Genomic DNA, 16,101 nt, shown 5'->3' with positions numbered 1-16,101 from the left:
CCAGACATTATAGACTTCAAATGTTCACATGTGGTCCAGCTTGCTTCAGAAAGCAGCTATATGTGGGATCTGTAGCCAAAGCCTGAAAGGTAGTATCATAAAGAGCACATTTCCCCATCCCTTCTCATCTGTTTCTATAGAACTTTGTATATATCTAGATATCTTCTTATATCTTTATATCTCCCTATGGCTTCTAGAGGTGACCAAAACCAAGGTACCAATAAACTACACAGTAATTATTTGTTGATATATTCTTTCCCTGCTAATAGACTCTGAGCACCTGCAAGGTAGATGAACATTTATTTTGTTCTTAAAACAATGTATATTATATAATACAAATATTTACTTCTTTATTGGTAAATAAATTAATGAACATGCATCAACAATTTACAAATGTTAGTTTCCTTAAAAGATCATATACCAGGAAGAGAATTTCCTCTGCAAATTCACAAATGAATTTATTGATATAAACAAGTCTAATGCTTGAGTATCTTATATAATCCAATTTTGACCAGGATTTTATCACTTTGGATATGCTGAACAGAAATTGTGTATACTTACTTACAGATGAGACATGTCTTGACCACTAATCTACTGGTACTGTTATGAAAAGGCATGAATAATGTGCTTTTGTTCTTTTTATTTCCTTTTGGCTTGAATCTACTTTGTGCACATAGGGTACAGTTAACAAAAAGCTGACTGAACTTGGAACAAACCTCTGAGAATAAGAAAGTTGTTTTGGGGTGGGCATTCAGTACAGTGGTTAAGATGCTTCTTGAAATACCTGCATCTCATATCAGAGTGCTGGGTTCCAGTCCCAGCTCTGCTCCTGATTCCAGCTTCCTGTTGATGCTGATAGCCAAGTAGTTGGATCCCTGTCATCCACACGGAAGACTTGGATTAAGTTCCTGTTTCCTGGTTTCAACCTGGTCCAGTTTTTGCTGTTGTGGGCATTTAAGGAGTGAATCAGCAAATGGGAGATCTCTCTCCTCTCTGTCTCTGCCCCTCAAATAAAGAAATTTTAAAAAGTTGTCCTACTGTCACACAGGACTTTGCAGTTTGCATTGCACTTTACCATACATTATCTCATTTGGTCACAAGAATCCTGTGAGTTGGGGTTCCATTGTATAGATGAAGGAACTAAAAGTAAAAAAGTTCAAGTCATTTGCATAAGGCTTTACCTAGCTAGAACTAGAAACTAGGTCTTGTGATTCCAGTGGCAGTTCTCACTCCCACTGTAAGGTTAATGGAATTAAGCCTCTAGAAGAATTTTTCAAGAGTGTGTTTCTCCACATAAATAGATAATCATTGTTGCTATCTCTAAGTCAACATACAAGTATATTTACTAAAACCTACTGATCTGAACAATACTATTCCTAGAATGATATTTTGGTTTATAAATCCCATATATTTATTTGAGTTCATTCAACTTTCAGCTATGTATATTTCTTGGTTATGTATAAAGCTTCCTGTTTGATCTCTTAAGCGTTGGTTCAAAGTTCTTAGTTTTGAACCTTGCCTTTTCTTTTCCTGTTTACTGTGTAGCTCTGGGAAAAAAACACAGATTGTTTAATCTGTGAACCATCCATCTTTGTTTAATTTTGCGTCGCAGGCACCCTTGATGACCGCTAGGGGGCAAAAGCCTACCAGCGGGCTTCTGCAATCCACTCAATATAGGACTGTACAGTACAGGGACCCTCAGTGTGTCTTGACAGAACCTCCCTGCTAATTATTTCAACCACAGGGTCCCAGAGAACAAAGGCTCGGCACAGAGGGCTCTTGTGGCACTTAACCGTACAGCAACCAGAAAGAGCTCATGACGGCCCTGTCAGTTTAAAAGGAGCAATGAGAACCCAGAATGTCTGAGTGAGAAACAGGGGGAGGTGGGCTTGAATAACTGCAAACTCCGGCGTGGCTCGCGTGTGTTTCCTACAGCTTTGAAATGTATGGTGCTATTCACCCGTTCACCTACTCAAAGAGAGAAAGAGCTTTGCCAACTCCCTTTTCTCTATGTAAATAACCAATGATATTTGCATTGTGTGGGTTTTCCCCTTTTTAATCTTGACTTTTCCATGACATCCCTGAATTTATGTTCTATTGAAAGTGTATCTTCCAGAAAATGACTCCTTTAAAAATAATTTTAAGCCTGCACCTCACATGTCTACGGAATGATGAAATCTTGGAGCTGAAGAAGAAAGGTGGAGGAGCCAATCCTGCTTAATTAAGAAATGTCTTCACAGCAGGAAGCAAGTAGGAGGTAAATAGCAGGTTGGACCCTTAGGACTCCACGAGGCCTCCCAGGCCCCTTCAGCCTCCGCAACCTCAGGGACAACGAGTGGGGCTTCAGATACAGGTAACAGAGGCAGCGTGAGGGCACCGCGAAGCCTTCCAGGGCACAGAACTGAAGATCGTTCTTTCTTTTAAAAAGTCTCATCTTGGAACGCGGACTGAAGGGTGGGAAGCTCAGAAGCAGCCCCGGAGAGCCTGGCCAAAGGTCTCCTAGCCTAGCCCAGCCCCATCCGCGCCCAATGAGAGCGTAAGAAAAAACACGTTTGCCTCAATTTTCACCTCCGAGGCTGGTGAAGCTGAGCGCCCCGCCTCATAAAATGGTTGTCTCTCAGGAGTGAGAGACTCCCGCAGCCCCCTAAGCCCGCAACGCTCTCGCCCGGCGGGCTCCCCTCCGCTCCTTCCCCCACCCCACGCCACAGCCCCGCGCGCGGGCCAACCGCGCCGCCTCAGGGGTGAGGAGGAAACGCGGGAGCGGGCGGCGGCCCGGGGCACACGCACTCGGCGGGCTTCCGGCAACTCAAGGGTTACGGCGAGGCGGCGGCGCGCGCCGAGGGGAGAGGCGGTTGCTGACAGGTGGCGCCTGCGCACTGGGAGCGCTCATTGTGCCCCGCAGCTGCCGAACCGCCCGCCCGTCCGTCCGCCCGCCGCCCGTTCGGCGCGTCAGTCGGCAAGAGTCCGGTGGTGGGTGCGGAGCCTTCGGCCGTTCCGGCGGCCTCCTCCTCCTCCCCGTCCCCGCACCCCCTTCCCCATCCCAGCTCCGTCATCCTCCCGCCCCCCACACTCGGGACAAGAATGCCCTGCCCGGAACAACCCAGCAGCGCCTAGATGGCTTTGGTCACGGTCCAGCGGTCGCCTACCCCCAGCACCACCTCCAGCCCCTGCGCCTCGGTGAGTCCCTCCCGGCGGCCGCTCCGCTTGCTTCTGTCACTGCGGCTCCGCTCTGCCTCAGCGGGTCCCGCCGAACGCCACTGCGCACGCGCCGCGCCGCTTCCCAGGCCTTGGCACTCGGCTGCCGCGAACCCCCACACCCTGGTCTGAAACGCGAGCGGCAGGAAGTCGGCGACGTTGGGTCTTGCCCCCGTGCCCCGGAGCACCTCGCCCCTCACAGCCCTCGCCCCGAAGTCCCCCGTGGCTTGTCTTCCTATGGCTTGAGCACTTCCTTTCGGGAATGAGTCATTCTGGCTTTTCACCCTCCCCCTTACACCTTCTGTTGCCGTGCTGCAGGGAGGGGACCCGGGGAGTCCTGTGTGGCCCCTTACCCACAGCCGCATCCCCCACGCACGCCATTTCGAGGGCCCGTCCAGTCTCTGCACACTGCACACCCTTCCTCGGAGCCGCGGGGCTGTGTGCCTTCCCCGCGGTCCGTCGCTTGCAGTCTTTCTCGGGTTCAGCCTTATCCGATTGCTGCACTACAGCTACTTCTTGGCTTCGCTCCCCCAAAGGGGAGCCGCGATCTCTGCTCCTTGGATCTCCTGCCTTTCCTCTGCGAGGTGCCGAGGCATCCGGTGCTGCTTGATGCCCAGTGCCAATTAATTTCCATCTTACGGACGTTGATGCCTTCCACTCATGGCTCATGATGGTTCTCGTTCTTGGGTCTTGTTTGTACGTCTCATTACTTCAGATGCCTATGCCAATAAAGCATGCTTCCAGAAGGCACATAGCCAGTAACCAGCCTTTTCCTGCTGGGCCCATCTTTGCCTTCGCTCCTAGCTCCGCCCCCCCCCCCCATTCCCTTAGCGATCGTTTTTGAAAATACTTGAGAAAAAATTAAAATATTGTACCAATAAAACAAAATGGGCTTTAAAAAGCAGATGTTTTAGAGAGAAATAGAATGAAAATAGGAACAACTTGGAAAACTACCTTGAACTTCCTATATAATTTTAATTTTCAAAATTATAGTGGCGGATTTAATAGTATCAAGTTGCAAAAAGGTAGCCAATAAACATTGAACCACCTTCTGTAAAAAAAATTGAGTTGCTTGTAATACTTGTGTGCTAAGTGAAGTGTAAGTTTTAATATCTTGAAAACATGCTGGCTTGTGATTTCAGTAATTTCCTGGATTTCAAAATTCTGGTGTGTAGAAACTACAGGGGTAGTTTCTGAGCCTTTCTTTTGTATTTTGTGTGAGACATTGACAACTCGATTCTAATTGAAGAAGTGATTATATTTCAGAGGTTAATTTATCTTGTGTTTTTTCAGAGGGCAGAACCAAGATTCTTGTGTAGAAGTTCAAGGAGGCAGATTCCCAGTGATTATAGGGAAGAATTTTCTAACAATGGAGCATACTGCTTTGCAAAATAGTGAATGCCCATTGCTGATGGAATTCAGGCAAAGGCTGGAAAACCTTTTGCCTTCGAGGTGATGTAAAGAATTCCTGCAAATGAGCACTTGTAAGGCTTTTTCTAAGTCTTTATGATTCTGTGATTTGAGAATAATTCCACTTCAAAGTGGTAAAACATTTTTGGGCCCTCTGAAGACTAATTTTCTTTAGGTAAATGATTAGGTTGCTGTAAGGCAATGCCTACTTGATATGATTCCATTAGCTATAACTTGGGTTACTTTAGAATCTTGAGGAATGTTAAAATTTTTTTTTAGATTTATTTATTTATTTGAAAGGCAGAGTTACAGAGAGAGAGGGAGGGACACAGAGATCTTCCATCTGTTGATTCACTCCCCAAAATGGCTGCAATGTCCTGGTCTGAGCTGGTTGGAAGTCAGGAGCCAGGGGCTTCATCTGAGTCTTCCGTGTGGGTGGCAGGGGCCCAAGCACTTGGACCATCTTCTGTTTTTCCTAGGCCATTAGCAGGGAGCTGGATCCGAAGTGGAGCAGCCAAGACACTAACCGGCGCCTGTATGGGATGCTTGGCATCACTATGCCACAACAGAGGTCCCAGTAGTTATTTTTGAAATAGATAATTAAATTGATCATGGGGTAAGCTAAGTTGCTGAGCTCAATAACTGGTGCTTCTTTATCTAATAGACTGGTTATTTCAGTGCTTTATTCCCATACTTGGCCTTGTGTGCAAAGGAATTCTAGGGTTTGTGTAGATGAATAGCAGCATCATTAGTATGACTGATAAGCCCGTTACCTTTCCCTTTAAATTGTCTTCCTATCTGACTTCTTCTGTTTTCATCTGAGTTGTCTCATGGTCCTTGTGTTCCAGTATTTGGCTGCTGTCTGACCTGCATATATTTTGCTTTTCCATCTCTTGCGGCATGAATAGGTTGCATTGTTTTTAGAGAGAGAGCGCAAGAGAAAACAACACCATTAAAAGAGATTTAATTTTGTGAGGTGAGAAACTTAAAATTTTTTTTATTAATCACTTTAAGCATTCTTTTATAAGTTTCCAGTGTAGGATGCAGGACATTTTAATACTGCCAACTCCTCGGTGTTCTTTAATTAGGTATTAATCTATTGATTGATCATCTTCTAGTTGTGCATGACCATTATAGATACTAAGTTATATAAGACATTGACCTGTCCATCAGGATCATAAAATCTGGGGACTAGCAGCAGTGAAGGAAGAAAACACAGGAAGTGAAAAGGTGGAAAAGGAAAGTAAGGGGAGTGATACTGTATGTGCATGAAGAGTCCATTTGTAGTGGTTATTAGTATTTTCTGAGTTCCAGTGAAGATAAATGCACTAATGGCAGTGGTATCAATATAAGTCCTGACAGTATCTAACATCTCCAGGGTATTCATCAGTGCCAGGCATCATGCTAAGTGCTTTCCATGATTAATTTCATTATTATTCTTCACAGTATGCATAAGGAAAGTTGCTTCTATCCCCATATTTCAGATGAAGAAACTGAGGCAAGAAGCTGTTAAGAAATGTACCCAGTGTTGGTTTTCCAGGGAGTGGTTGGAATTGTAATTCAAACGCAGGTGTACCTAATGTTAGAATCTGTGCAATTTTCCTCCTTATGGTGGCTCTCAAACCAGTTCTTAAAGGGTTAGTTGAATTTTTATAGGCTAAGATAGAACCAGGAAGAAGAAAGTATTCCTGTGGAGAGAAGCTGTGTACACCAAGAATTAGAAGCAAAAAGTACAAGGCATATCTGAAGGAATTATGTAAGTCAGTTTGAGAAAGGCTTTGTTTGGAAGAGTAGTAAGGGCTAAACATAAGAAGACTGCTAGAGCTGCACAGGCACTGTCAGGCTTAGGAGTTTGAACTTGATGGAGAAGATAATGGAGAGTGCTCAGAGATTTTGAGCAGATATGATCACAGCAGTGTTCTGAGAAATCGATCTAGTAGCTATAAGCAGAATGACTTCAGAAAGGGAGAGAGAGCTGTGAGTGGAGCCAGTTAGAGGCAGTTATACTGACCCAGATGTGAGATAAAGGCCTGAACTGATTTTGAGGTGGTAATGGAAAGAAAGGGACAGATGTGAGGGATTGTGAAGAATCAAAAGAAAGGCTGACTGGGTATAAGGGAGGAAGAATCAGAGATGCCAAACTTGTGGGACATATTGTTCTTCCTAGATAACATATGTTTCCTAATTAATAGGGGATAGTTTAAAAATCATCTCTATTATTTCTGGTATGAATTTTTTTTTTTTTTTTGACAGGCAGAGTGGACAGTGAAAGAGAGAGACAGAGAGAAAGGTCTTCTTTTTGCTGTTGGTTCACCCTCCAATGCCCGCCACGGCCGGTGCACTGCGCTGATCCGATGGCAGGAGCCAGGTACTTATCCTGGTCTCCCATGCGGGTGCAGGGCCCAAGCACTTGGGCCATCCTCCACTGCACTCCCTGGCCACAGCAGAGAGCTGGCCTGGAAGAGTGGCAACCGGGACAGAATCCGGCGCCGCGACCGGGACTAGAACCCGATGTGCCAGCACCGCAAGGCGGAGGATTAGCCTACTGAGCCGCGGCGCCGGCCTCTTTTTCACTTTTAAAATTTATTTTATACATAATCAGTGTATTTATCTTGTAAGATGGAAAGACCTATGCTGAGTCTGATTAATGTAAGAAGATGTTGCAAAGAATTGATTTTATAAATCTTAAAGGAGATGTGATTGAAGGGATTTATCTTTTCTTGATTTTTCCTTCTGAACATTGATGTCTTTAGAAAGTGATCAACATGATGGTTTCAGGGCCTAATTGTTGGTAAATGGTTGAGACTCAGATAAAAATGTTAATATCCACTGTTTACCACCATGTTATTTGAATTAGAAGTGACCATGTATATTATCTTGCTTGAAGAAGTATTTGACAAAAAAAAGCAGTATCTGTCATTTGTAAATTTTCTTGTTCTAAAGAAAGCATTATGTTCTATAGATATAAATTATGTAAATAAAAGTTATTTTATACCAAAAAAAAAAAAAAAATTTATTTTTATTGATAGAAACTATCAAAATGTTTGATAAATGTATATATTATGGAATGATTAAGTGAAGCTAATTACCATGTTCATCACCTCACATTCTTTTTTGTGGTGAGCATGTTAAAATCTATTAGCAATTTTATGTATATAATACATTAGTATTAACTGTAGTCACTGCTGTACAATAAGTTTACAGAATTTATTTCTCCTGTCTTATTGAAACTTTATACCATTTGCCCAACATGTTTCATTCTCCCTCACCACAAATCTTGTAGAATTTTCTGAACTGATATCTATATTGACCCGGGATCATATAAGCACAGTATAATACCATAATAATCTTTTGGTAAGTGCTTCATGCTTTTCGGAGTGTTTTGTGTTCATAATTTTTTTAAGAAGATTTTATTTATTTATTTGAGAGGTAAAGTTACAGTCAGAGAGAGACAGAGAGAAAGGTCTTCCTTCCGTTGGTTCATTCCCCAAATGGCCGCAACAGCCGGAGCTGCACTGATCCGAAGCCAGGAGCCAGGTGCTTCTTCCTGGTCTCCCATGCGGGTGCAGGAGCCCAAGCACTTGGGCCATCTTCTACTGCTTTCCCAGGCTATAGCAGAGAGCTGGATCAGAAGTGGAGCAGCTGGGACTAGAAACGGTGCCCATGTGGGATGCTGGCGCTGCAAGCGGAAGATTAACCTGCTGCGCCACAGCATCGGCCCCCATAATCGATTTTAATTCTAGAGTGGTCCCATAAGTTGTAGAGGACAAGTATCAAGGTTAAAAGACTTCCTGAAGATTACAGAACTTATAGGTACAAGAACATACACTAGCATTAAATTCCTTGGTTCCTGGCCTATTATCTCTTTCCCTTATGTTACAAAAGACACAGCATAGGCAGTTTCTAATCCCAAGACTTGACCGCTAGTTGAGTAAAGGAACAACACTGGAGATATGATCAAGAACTTGTATTCTCATTGGAATTCATGTATCTTGTAACCTATAATACCTAGAACAAAATTATCCAACTATGTGCAAAGCATTTTTAGGTGAAGCCTATTAACTTTTAATTTATATAGAAATCTTTAAAAAAACTTGGATATTTCATTTCCCAAGTACTACATAGATTACCAGCAGCAAGGTAGGAATGGAAAGTTGCAGGCACTGATAAAGGTGGGTCCTTATTGTGCTTGGAAATGATTGCTGATAGTTTTCATAGCAAAGAAAGAGAAAGTTGGTTGGTATAAGAAAATACTTAATAATTTTTGGCTATTTAACATAAGCACAGATAGCTTAATAGTTTCTGAGAGCTAGTGTTACATGAGAGGACTTCAAAAAGTTCATGGAAAATAAAATCTAAAACATAAAAATATAAAATATAAACTTTATTTTTCAACATAAACTATTAGCTTCAACACACTTTTTTTTTTTTTTTTTGGACAGGCAGAGAGGACAGTGAGACAGAGAGACAGAGAGAAAGGTCTTCCTTTACCGTTGGTTCACCCTCCAATGGCTGCTGCGGCTGGTGCACCATGCTGATCTGAAGCCAGGAGCCAGGTACTTCTCCTGGTCTCCCATGCGGGTGCAGGGCCCAAGCACTTGGGCCATCCTCCACTGCACTCCCGGGCCACAGCAGAGAGCTGGCCTGGAAGAGGGGCAACCGGGACAGAACTGGTGCCCCGACCGCGACTAGAACCCCGTATGCCGGTGCCGCAAGGCGGAGGATTAGCCTATTGAGCCACAGCGCTGGCCTCAACACTTTTATAACTGATGTTACCAGCCATTTAGTCCATCCCTAAATAACTGGTGGTCCTGGAAATTTAACCAGCTCGCTGCAGTCTTTTTTTTAATATTAACTGAAGAAAAATAGATGCCCTTTAAAGATGTTTTAAGATTAGAAAGCAAGTTAGAAGGAGAGAAGTCAGGACTGTAAGGTGGATTCCTAGTGATTTCCCATGGAAACTCATAAAATTGCTCCTGTTTGATCACTGCAATGGAGAAGGACTCTTCAGTACAGATTTCCCAGGAGTTTTTCTGCTAAAGCTTTAGCTAACTTTCTCAAAATAATCTCATAATATCATTCTGGCCCTCTGGAAAGCCAACATGCATATGCCCTAAGAGTCTAAAAAACCTGTTGCTTGATGTTTGCTCTTGATTGGACCACCTTTGTTTTGAGTGGACCACTTTGGTCTCTTGGTAGCCATTATTTTGATTGTGCTTTGTTTTCAGAATTGCCTTGGCAAAGCTGTGTCTCATCTCCTATTAGAAATCTGTAAAGATGTCCTTCAGAATCTTGAACACACTTGTTTCAAATTCCCATTGAAAGTTCTGCTCTTGTCTGTAGCTGATCAGGTTGCAACAGTTTTGGTATCCGTGGAGCAGAAAGCTTGTTCTACCTTAAATTTTTGGGTTGGCATTATATAAACTGAACCAACTGATATGTACATGATGTTGGGCATTATTTCTTTTTAAGAATTTATTTATTTGAGAGAGAGAGAACGAATGAACAGAGGTCCTATCTGCTTATTCACTCCTCAAATGCCTACAACAGCTAGGGCTGAGCCAAGGCTAGAACCAGGAGCTGAAAATTCAATCCAGATCTCTTTGTAATTGGCAGGGGTCTAACTTCTTGAACCATCACTGGCTGCCTCCTAGGGTCTGCACTGACAGGAAGCTGGAATTCAGAACCAGAAATGGATATGAAATCCAGGCATTCTGATATGAGATGCAGGTGTCCTAACCAGCATCTTAGCCACAAATCAAAGGCCTGCTCCCGGCTGTTGTTTCTGTTATTAATATTCATTCCTCTTCAGTTAGGGCATGACAAATACTAAGTTTTCCCTGATAAACTCATACAGATGGTCTTTCACTGTGGGCTTTGACATCAACATCATCTCATCCCTTCTTAAAACAAGTCATTCACTAAAAACTGCTGATTCCTTTGTAGGCATTGTCCCCATAAACTTTTTGTAAAGCATCAATGATCTCACCATTCTTCCATCCAAGCTTCACTGTAAGTTTTATGTTCTTGCTTCAATTTTAACAGAATTCTTATTGCCCTTATAGGGGTTCTATTCAAACTGATGTCTTATCCTTACTGCCTTAAACTACATCCTGTTCAGTCATGTTATAACAAGTTGGTACAGGTTTGTTTTTGTTGCAAGAAAATAAAAATCCATTCATAGTGTTTTAAAATGTGCACTGACATGTTTTGAAGACCCCCTTATATATTCATAACAGTGGTCCTGTATCATCACAAGAAGGCTTAATTCTTTTTTGTCTTGATTTAAGTAAATTGAGTGTGGTGTATTTTTAGATAGACGCTCATCTAAGTTCCACTTAAGTTTTGACATTTAAGATGCGCATTTCAGTTGTCAAATTCTTTTAGGTATATCTAATTTTCTGGTAATGCTGGATAAATAAATAAGATATCATAAAGTTACATGTATTCAGAGAAACCAAAGCCAAGGCAAGTATGAAATTGATTCCAAGGAGGTGTAGATACTGAAAAGTGAAGCATTTGAATTTTTTGAAAACAGCTTTAGAAACTCTAAATTGACTTTCATAAACTCTAGGAACCAACACATGGGTATTGTAGGAAATTTGGAAGTATAGAAAAGTACAGCAAAAAGAATAAAAGACATGCTATCATTGTGTTTTATAAAAATGAAATGTTTCTGTGTATATAGTTTTGTATCCTTGCTATTAAGTTTGGTATATATCATAGATATATTGCCATACCATTTAAATTATTATAATTCATGCTATCCATTCCATTATTGGTGAACATATGAATTTTTTTCTATCCCTTTTTCTGTCGCAAACTACATTGCAGTGAACATCACTGGGCAAAAATACGTGACTGCATTTATTAGGATTCTAAAAAATGCAATTAAGGGATCACAGAGTATAAACAATTTTAAGACTCTGGTTATGTATTTACACTCTTTGGAAAGGTTATTCCAATTAACATTTATTCCAGCCAGCATATGATAAAAATGCTCATTTTTCTTAACCTTATTAACACTGGATATCCTCATTTCATTTTTAAGCATTACCAATTTTGAGACTAAAGAGTAGCCTCATTGGTTTGATTTGTATTTTTATTAGACATTTTGAACATTTTCAATATTGTTAGACATTTATATTCTTTTTAAGACAGATTTATTGAGAAATAATCCATAGGCCTTAAACATACCTGTTTTAATAAATATACAAGTCAGTGACTTTCAGTAAACATAGAGAACTGCATAATCCTCACTTCAGTTTTGTATTTTCTTTTTTTTAAAGATTTGATTTATTTATTTGAGAAGTAGAGTTGCAGGTAGTGAGGGGGAGACACAGACAGAAAGGTCTTCCTTCCGTTGGTTCACTCCCCAAATGGCTGCAACGGCCAGAGCTGCGCCAATCCAAAGCCAGGAGCCAGATGCTTCTTCCCAGTCTCCCATGTGGGTGCAGGGGCCCAAGGACTTGGGCCATCTTCTACTGCTTCCCCAGGCCATAGCAGAAAGCTGAATTGGAAGAGGAGCAGCCAAGACTAGAATCGGTGCTCATATGAGGTGCCAGTGCCGCAGGTGGAGGATTAACCCACTGCACCATGGCGCTGGCCCCAGCTCTGTATTTTCTTATTACAAGCTATTTTTTCATTTATTTCTGTTGTGTACCCTCCTTGATATATTATGAATAACCTTTATTTATTGTAAACAAGTTGCTTTTTACAAATTCAATTTGTATGGTCCTTGGAATAAAGTCTACAAAGTTTTGCAAGTGAGACCTTGAATGAGCCAACTTTGCTTACCTCTTCAGCTTTGTCTCTTCCTAACTCCCTGCCTTGCACACTGCTCACACTTAAGCTGACACGCTGTGCTCCCTTTGGTCTCTAGGCTTTTGCACATGCTATTCCCTTTTCCTGGAACACTTTTCCTTCACCTCTTTACCTAACTAATTCCTACTCATCCTTTAGGTCTCAGCTTAAATTTCAGTTCTTCTGGGAAGCTTCCCTGACTCCACCCTTCCCCCTCCAGATGATGGTAGGTGCTCCTTCCATGTGCACCATAGCACCCTATACTTACCATAGTGGGTCACAGCTCTTCACTGTACTTGGGCATTTGATTGTTTACCTTCCTGTCTTTTAAACTAGAGCCAGATCTGTTTGCATATTTTTGTATCATCAGGGTTGAAAAGTATTTAACACATGGATCATTGAATGGATCAGTGGATGTAATCATATTTAACATTTTTTTTCCATTTTCAGGCCTTGCAATGTTTTTAGACATTGAAAGGTATCACCAGAAGCCCAAAGATATAACTACTTTTAAGACTTTAGGTACATGTTGCCAAGTTTTCCTCCAGAATGGCTGTCAGTCTTTGTATACAAGCAGTTTCTAAAAATGGTTCACTATATCCACATCAACCCTAAGTATCCTTTTCATCATCTATTTTCTTTGCCATAGTAATAGCTATTGTCTATGGAACACTTAACATACTAGGCACTGTGCTGAGTACCTTACATACATTAGAATTTCACTCTTGTGGAGTAGGTATTATTACTCTCTATTTTACAAAGAAAATTGAAGCCTCAGAGAGATAAGCTGAATTATGCAATATTATAGGTATGGGGTTTGACCCTAGAACCCCTTCTCTTACTCATTAGCTATTGATTTTTTTTAAAGATTTATTTATTTATTTGAAAGGTAGAGTTACAGATAGTGAGAGGGAGAGACAGAGAGAGAGAGGTCTTCCATCTGCTGGTTCACTCCCCAGATGGCCGTAATGGTTGGAGCTGCGCTGATCCTAAGTTAGGAGCCAGGAGTGTCTTCCGGGTCTCTCACGCGGGTGCAGGGGCCCAAGCACTTGGGCCATCTTCTGCTGCTGTCCCAGGCCATAGCAGAGAGCTGGATTGGAAGTGGAGTAGCCAGGACTCAAACCAGCACCCATATAGTGTGCCTTATCTGCTACAGAAAAACGCTGGCCCCTCTATCTGGTTTTAAGTTAGAGGAAGCAGATTCTAGTTTGTGCCCAGTCTTTAAAAGACACTGTGTCTTTCCTACTCAACACCATCAAATATCCCTTCTGGTTCTGGAAACAGTATTTTACCATTTTTCTAGGAAATGCCTACTGTTGTGTTGGCTACAGCAGTGCCTGGCTGGCTGTAGACATTCAAATGTCTGTGTTTTTGTTCATTTGTTCAAAAAACCTAGCCTAGCAGGGAAGCTACTTCCAGTTTTTTTTTTTTTAAAACAAATGTGATCATTGATAAACCCCTTTATCCAGCCTGAAATATGTCAGAGGCTGGGTATACAAGGGAGAGTCTTTAAGGCTCTTGTTATTCAGCAGATATTTAGTGAATGCTGTTCTGTGCAGGTATTCCCATCCATTTTCTTCCTCTAGTTCTCAGATACTTTACAAGCTGCCCTGCATATCCTTGTCCATCTGAGGAGCAAAGCTACTTATCACAGTGCCCCTCATTTTCCTGTTTGTCGAAGGAAAGTCTGGTGAGGTGCTCTGGCTTGATAATATAGTGAGTTTCATGGTTCTCTAGACTTCCTGAAAAATAGGGGGAAATATTTTGTTTATTGAGTGGGAGAGGATGTGCTTAGAAACAAACGGAAAGAGGTAATACTGTGACCCACCCTAGATTTTATGGAGCTGTTTGATTCAGTTTATGAAACAAAGTTATTTAGCACCTTTTGGTGTCCTGTACTATACTTTTCAGTCTGAGAATGTTTGTTTATTTACTGACTTATTCCACTCCTGGGGATCTAGCAACCAGCTAGTCCCTGGCCTCAGGAAACTTAAACAAGTGGAAAGAATGACATTAAATAAGCAATTAGATTACATGTGGCAATCACAAATGTATAGGCTCACAGGAAGAAAAAGAAGGCCAGTAGGAACTTCTGAGTTGAGCCTGAAAGAGTGAATGGGGTTTGATCAGCAAACAGAAAGTTACAGGTGAGTAGAGGAGGGAAGTAATCTTAGGCAAAAACTGCTGGCATGGGGCTAGAAAGGGCATGATATATGCTGGGAACCACAAGCAGTTCAGTGCTAATGCCATGTAAAGTGCAGAAAATGGGACTGGAGAAGTAAAGATCATTTCTTCTGAATTTTAACAACTGTGACCTTTTTACTTTGAATACAGTAAGTATATGTAAATTCTCTTAGCTTTATTTAAGGGGACTATCAAAATGTGATTATAACAAAAACCTTACCCAGTGTTTGTTGTACAGTAGACATTGGGGTTAGCACTAAATAGGCATCACAACAAGCATTTGGAAGGACTATTCTTGTTCCCATTTTACATATGAAGAAACACTCTAACACTCTCCTGGTTGTCTATGCTCCCCAGGGTAGCCATGGTAGAGCTGAGATTTCAATTTTGATTGTCAAAGTCAGAAAACAACTACTAGACTGAATTACCTTCTGGGTGTTAGAATTAGTCTGATTGTCTAGTGTTAATTTCTTTCATTTTTTAATCATTTAGCTTAACATTTGACCTGCAGTCATTCACTGCGATTTGGATTTGCTCCTTGTGTGTTTGTACTTGATAAACTCAGTTCAGAAGTCTGTTGAGAGCCTTCTCAAGCACTGTAGGGTGATATCAGGCATTATCCTCACCTTATGATTTACATGTCTGATGAGAAAGGCAGCTATAAACTAAGCAACTATAATCAAAAACCTAGTATGCTGAATGTAGTAGGAGAGGCACACACCGATATAAACACTGGAGGAAGACTTCAGTTCCAAAGTGGAAAATGGACAGGGAGGAGCAAAAAAATCTTAGCAGCTACAGAAAGGAAAGATATATGCATGTTTACATCTATATATTAATTATGTTCATTTCCATTCACATATAGAAGCCAGTGTTTTATGCAGGACAATTATTGTAATATAACGTTGTCTAAAGCATGGCTGCCAGATAGTGAAACTTCTGTCTCTGTAAAGTGTATTACTGTGCCCCTTGCCTGTTCTTCCTCAACCACCTTTAATCATCTTTCCTCACTTAAAGACAAGGAAAAAGACCAACAACCTCTTTTTTTTTTTTTTTAACTGCTGCAGACAGATAGAAGTTTGTAAGAAAATACGTTTATTAAAGTTAAAAGAAGGCCGGCACCATGGCTCACTTGGCTAGTTCTCCACCTGCGGCGCCGGCACCCCGGGTTCTAGTGCCAGTTGGGGCGCCGGGTACTAGTCCTGGTTGCTCCTCTTCCAGTCCAGCTCTCTGCTGTGGCCCGGGAAGGCAGTGAAGGATGGCCCAAGTGCTTGGGTCCCTGCACCGGCTCCTGGCTTCGGATCAGTGCAGCAGCCATTAGGGGAGTGAACCAACGGAAGGAAGACCTTTCTTTCTGTCTCTCTCACTGTCTAACTCTACTTGGCCAAAAAAAAAGTTAAAAGAAGACATCTCTGTGCAATTTGCGATTTGGGACAATGATTCTCATATTGTTGCTTTGGACACTTCAAGAAACAGCAAGAATTTGAAAGAGCCCTTTCTTCATCATTA

General features: G+C 41.8%; 2 protein-coding genes across 8 annotated transcripts in view; one reads left to right on the top strand and one right to left on the bottom strand.

The window, feature by feature from the left end:
- The window catches only part of EFCAB5 (EF-hand calcium binding domain 5), a 139,449-nt gene extending 136,190 nt beyond the window's left edge, over positions 1 to 3,259 (bottom strand). The window contains exon 1 of the mRNA XM_070061151.2: positions 3,147 to 3,259. The gene's annotated coding sequence lies outside the window, so the exon portion shown is untranslated. The remainder of the gene's footprint in view (positions 1 to 3,146) is intronic.
- SSH2 (slingshot protein phosphatase 2) overlaps positions 2,327 to 16,101 on the top strand; it is a 281,689-nt gene continuing 267,914 nt past the window's right edge. For 2 of the 7 annotated variants that reach the window (XM_070061153.2, XM_002718906.6), the window contains exon 1: positions 2,327 to 3,177. In XM_070061153.2, the coding sequence (XP_069917254.2) occupies positions 3,115 to 3,177 (63 nt within the window). In that variant the 5' untranslated portion in view covers positions 2,327 to 3,114. The remainder of the gene's footprint in view (positions 3,178 to 16,101) is intronic. The other 5 variants (XM_089317535.1, XM_008270960.5, XM_051824583.3 and 2 more) reach the window with 4 other exon arrangements.

The sequence above is a fragment of the Oryctolagus cuniculus genome, chromosome 17 (assembly GCF_051225735.1).
Source record: "Oryctolagus cuniculus isolate XC-2025 breed Fujian yellow rabbit chromosome 17, ASM5122573v1, whole genome shotgun sequence".
NCBI lineage: Eukaryota > Metazoa > Chordata > Mammalia > Lagomorpha > Leporidae > Oryctolagus > Oryctolagus cuniculus.
This window is presented reverse-complemented; position numbering and strand designations above follow the sequence as displayed.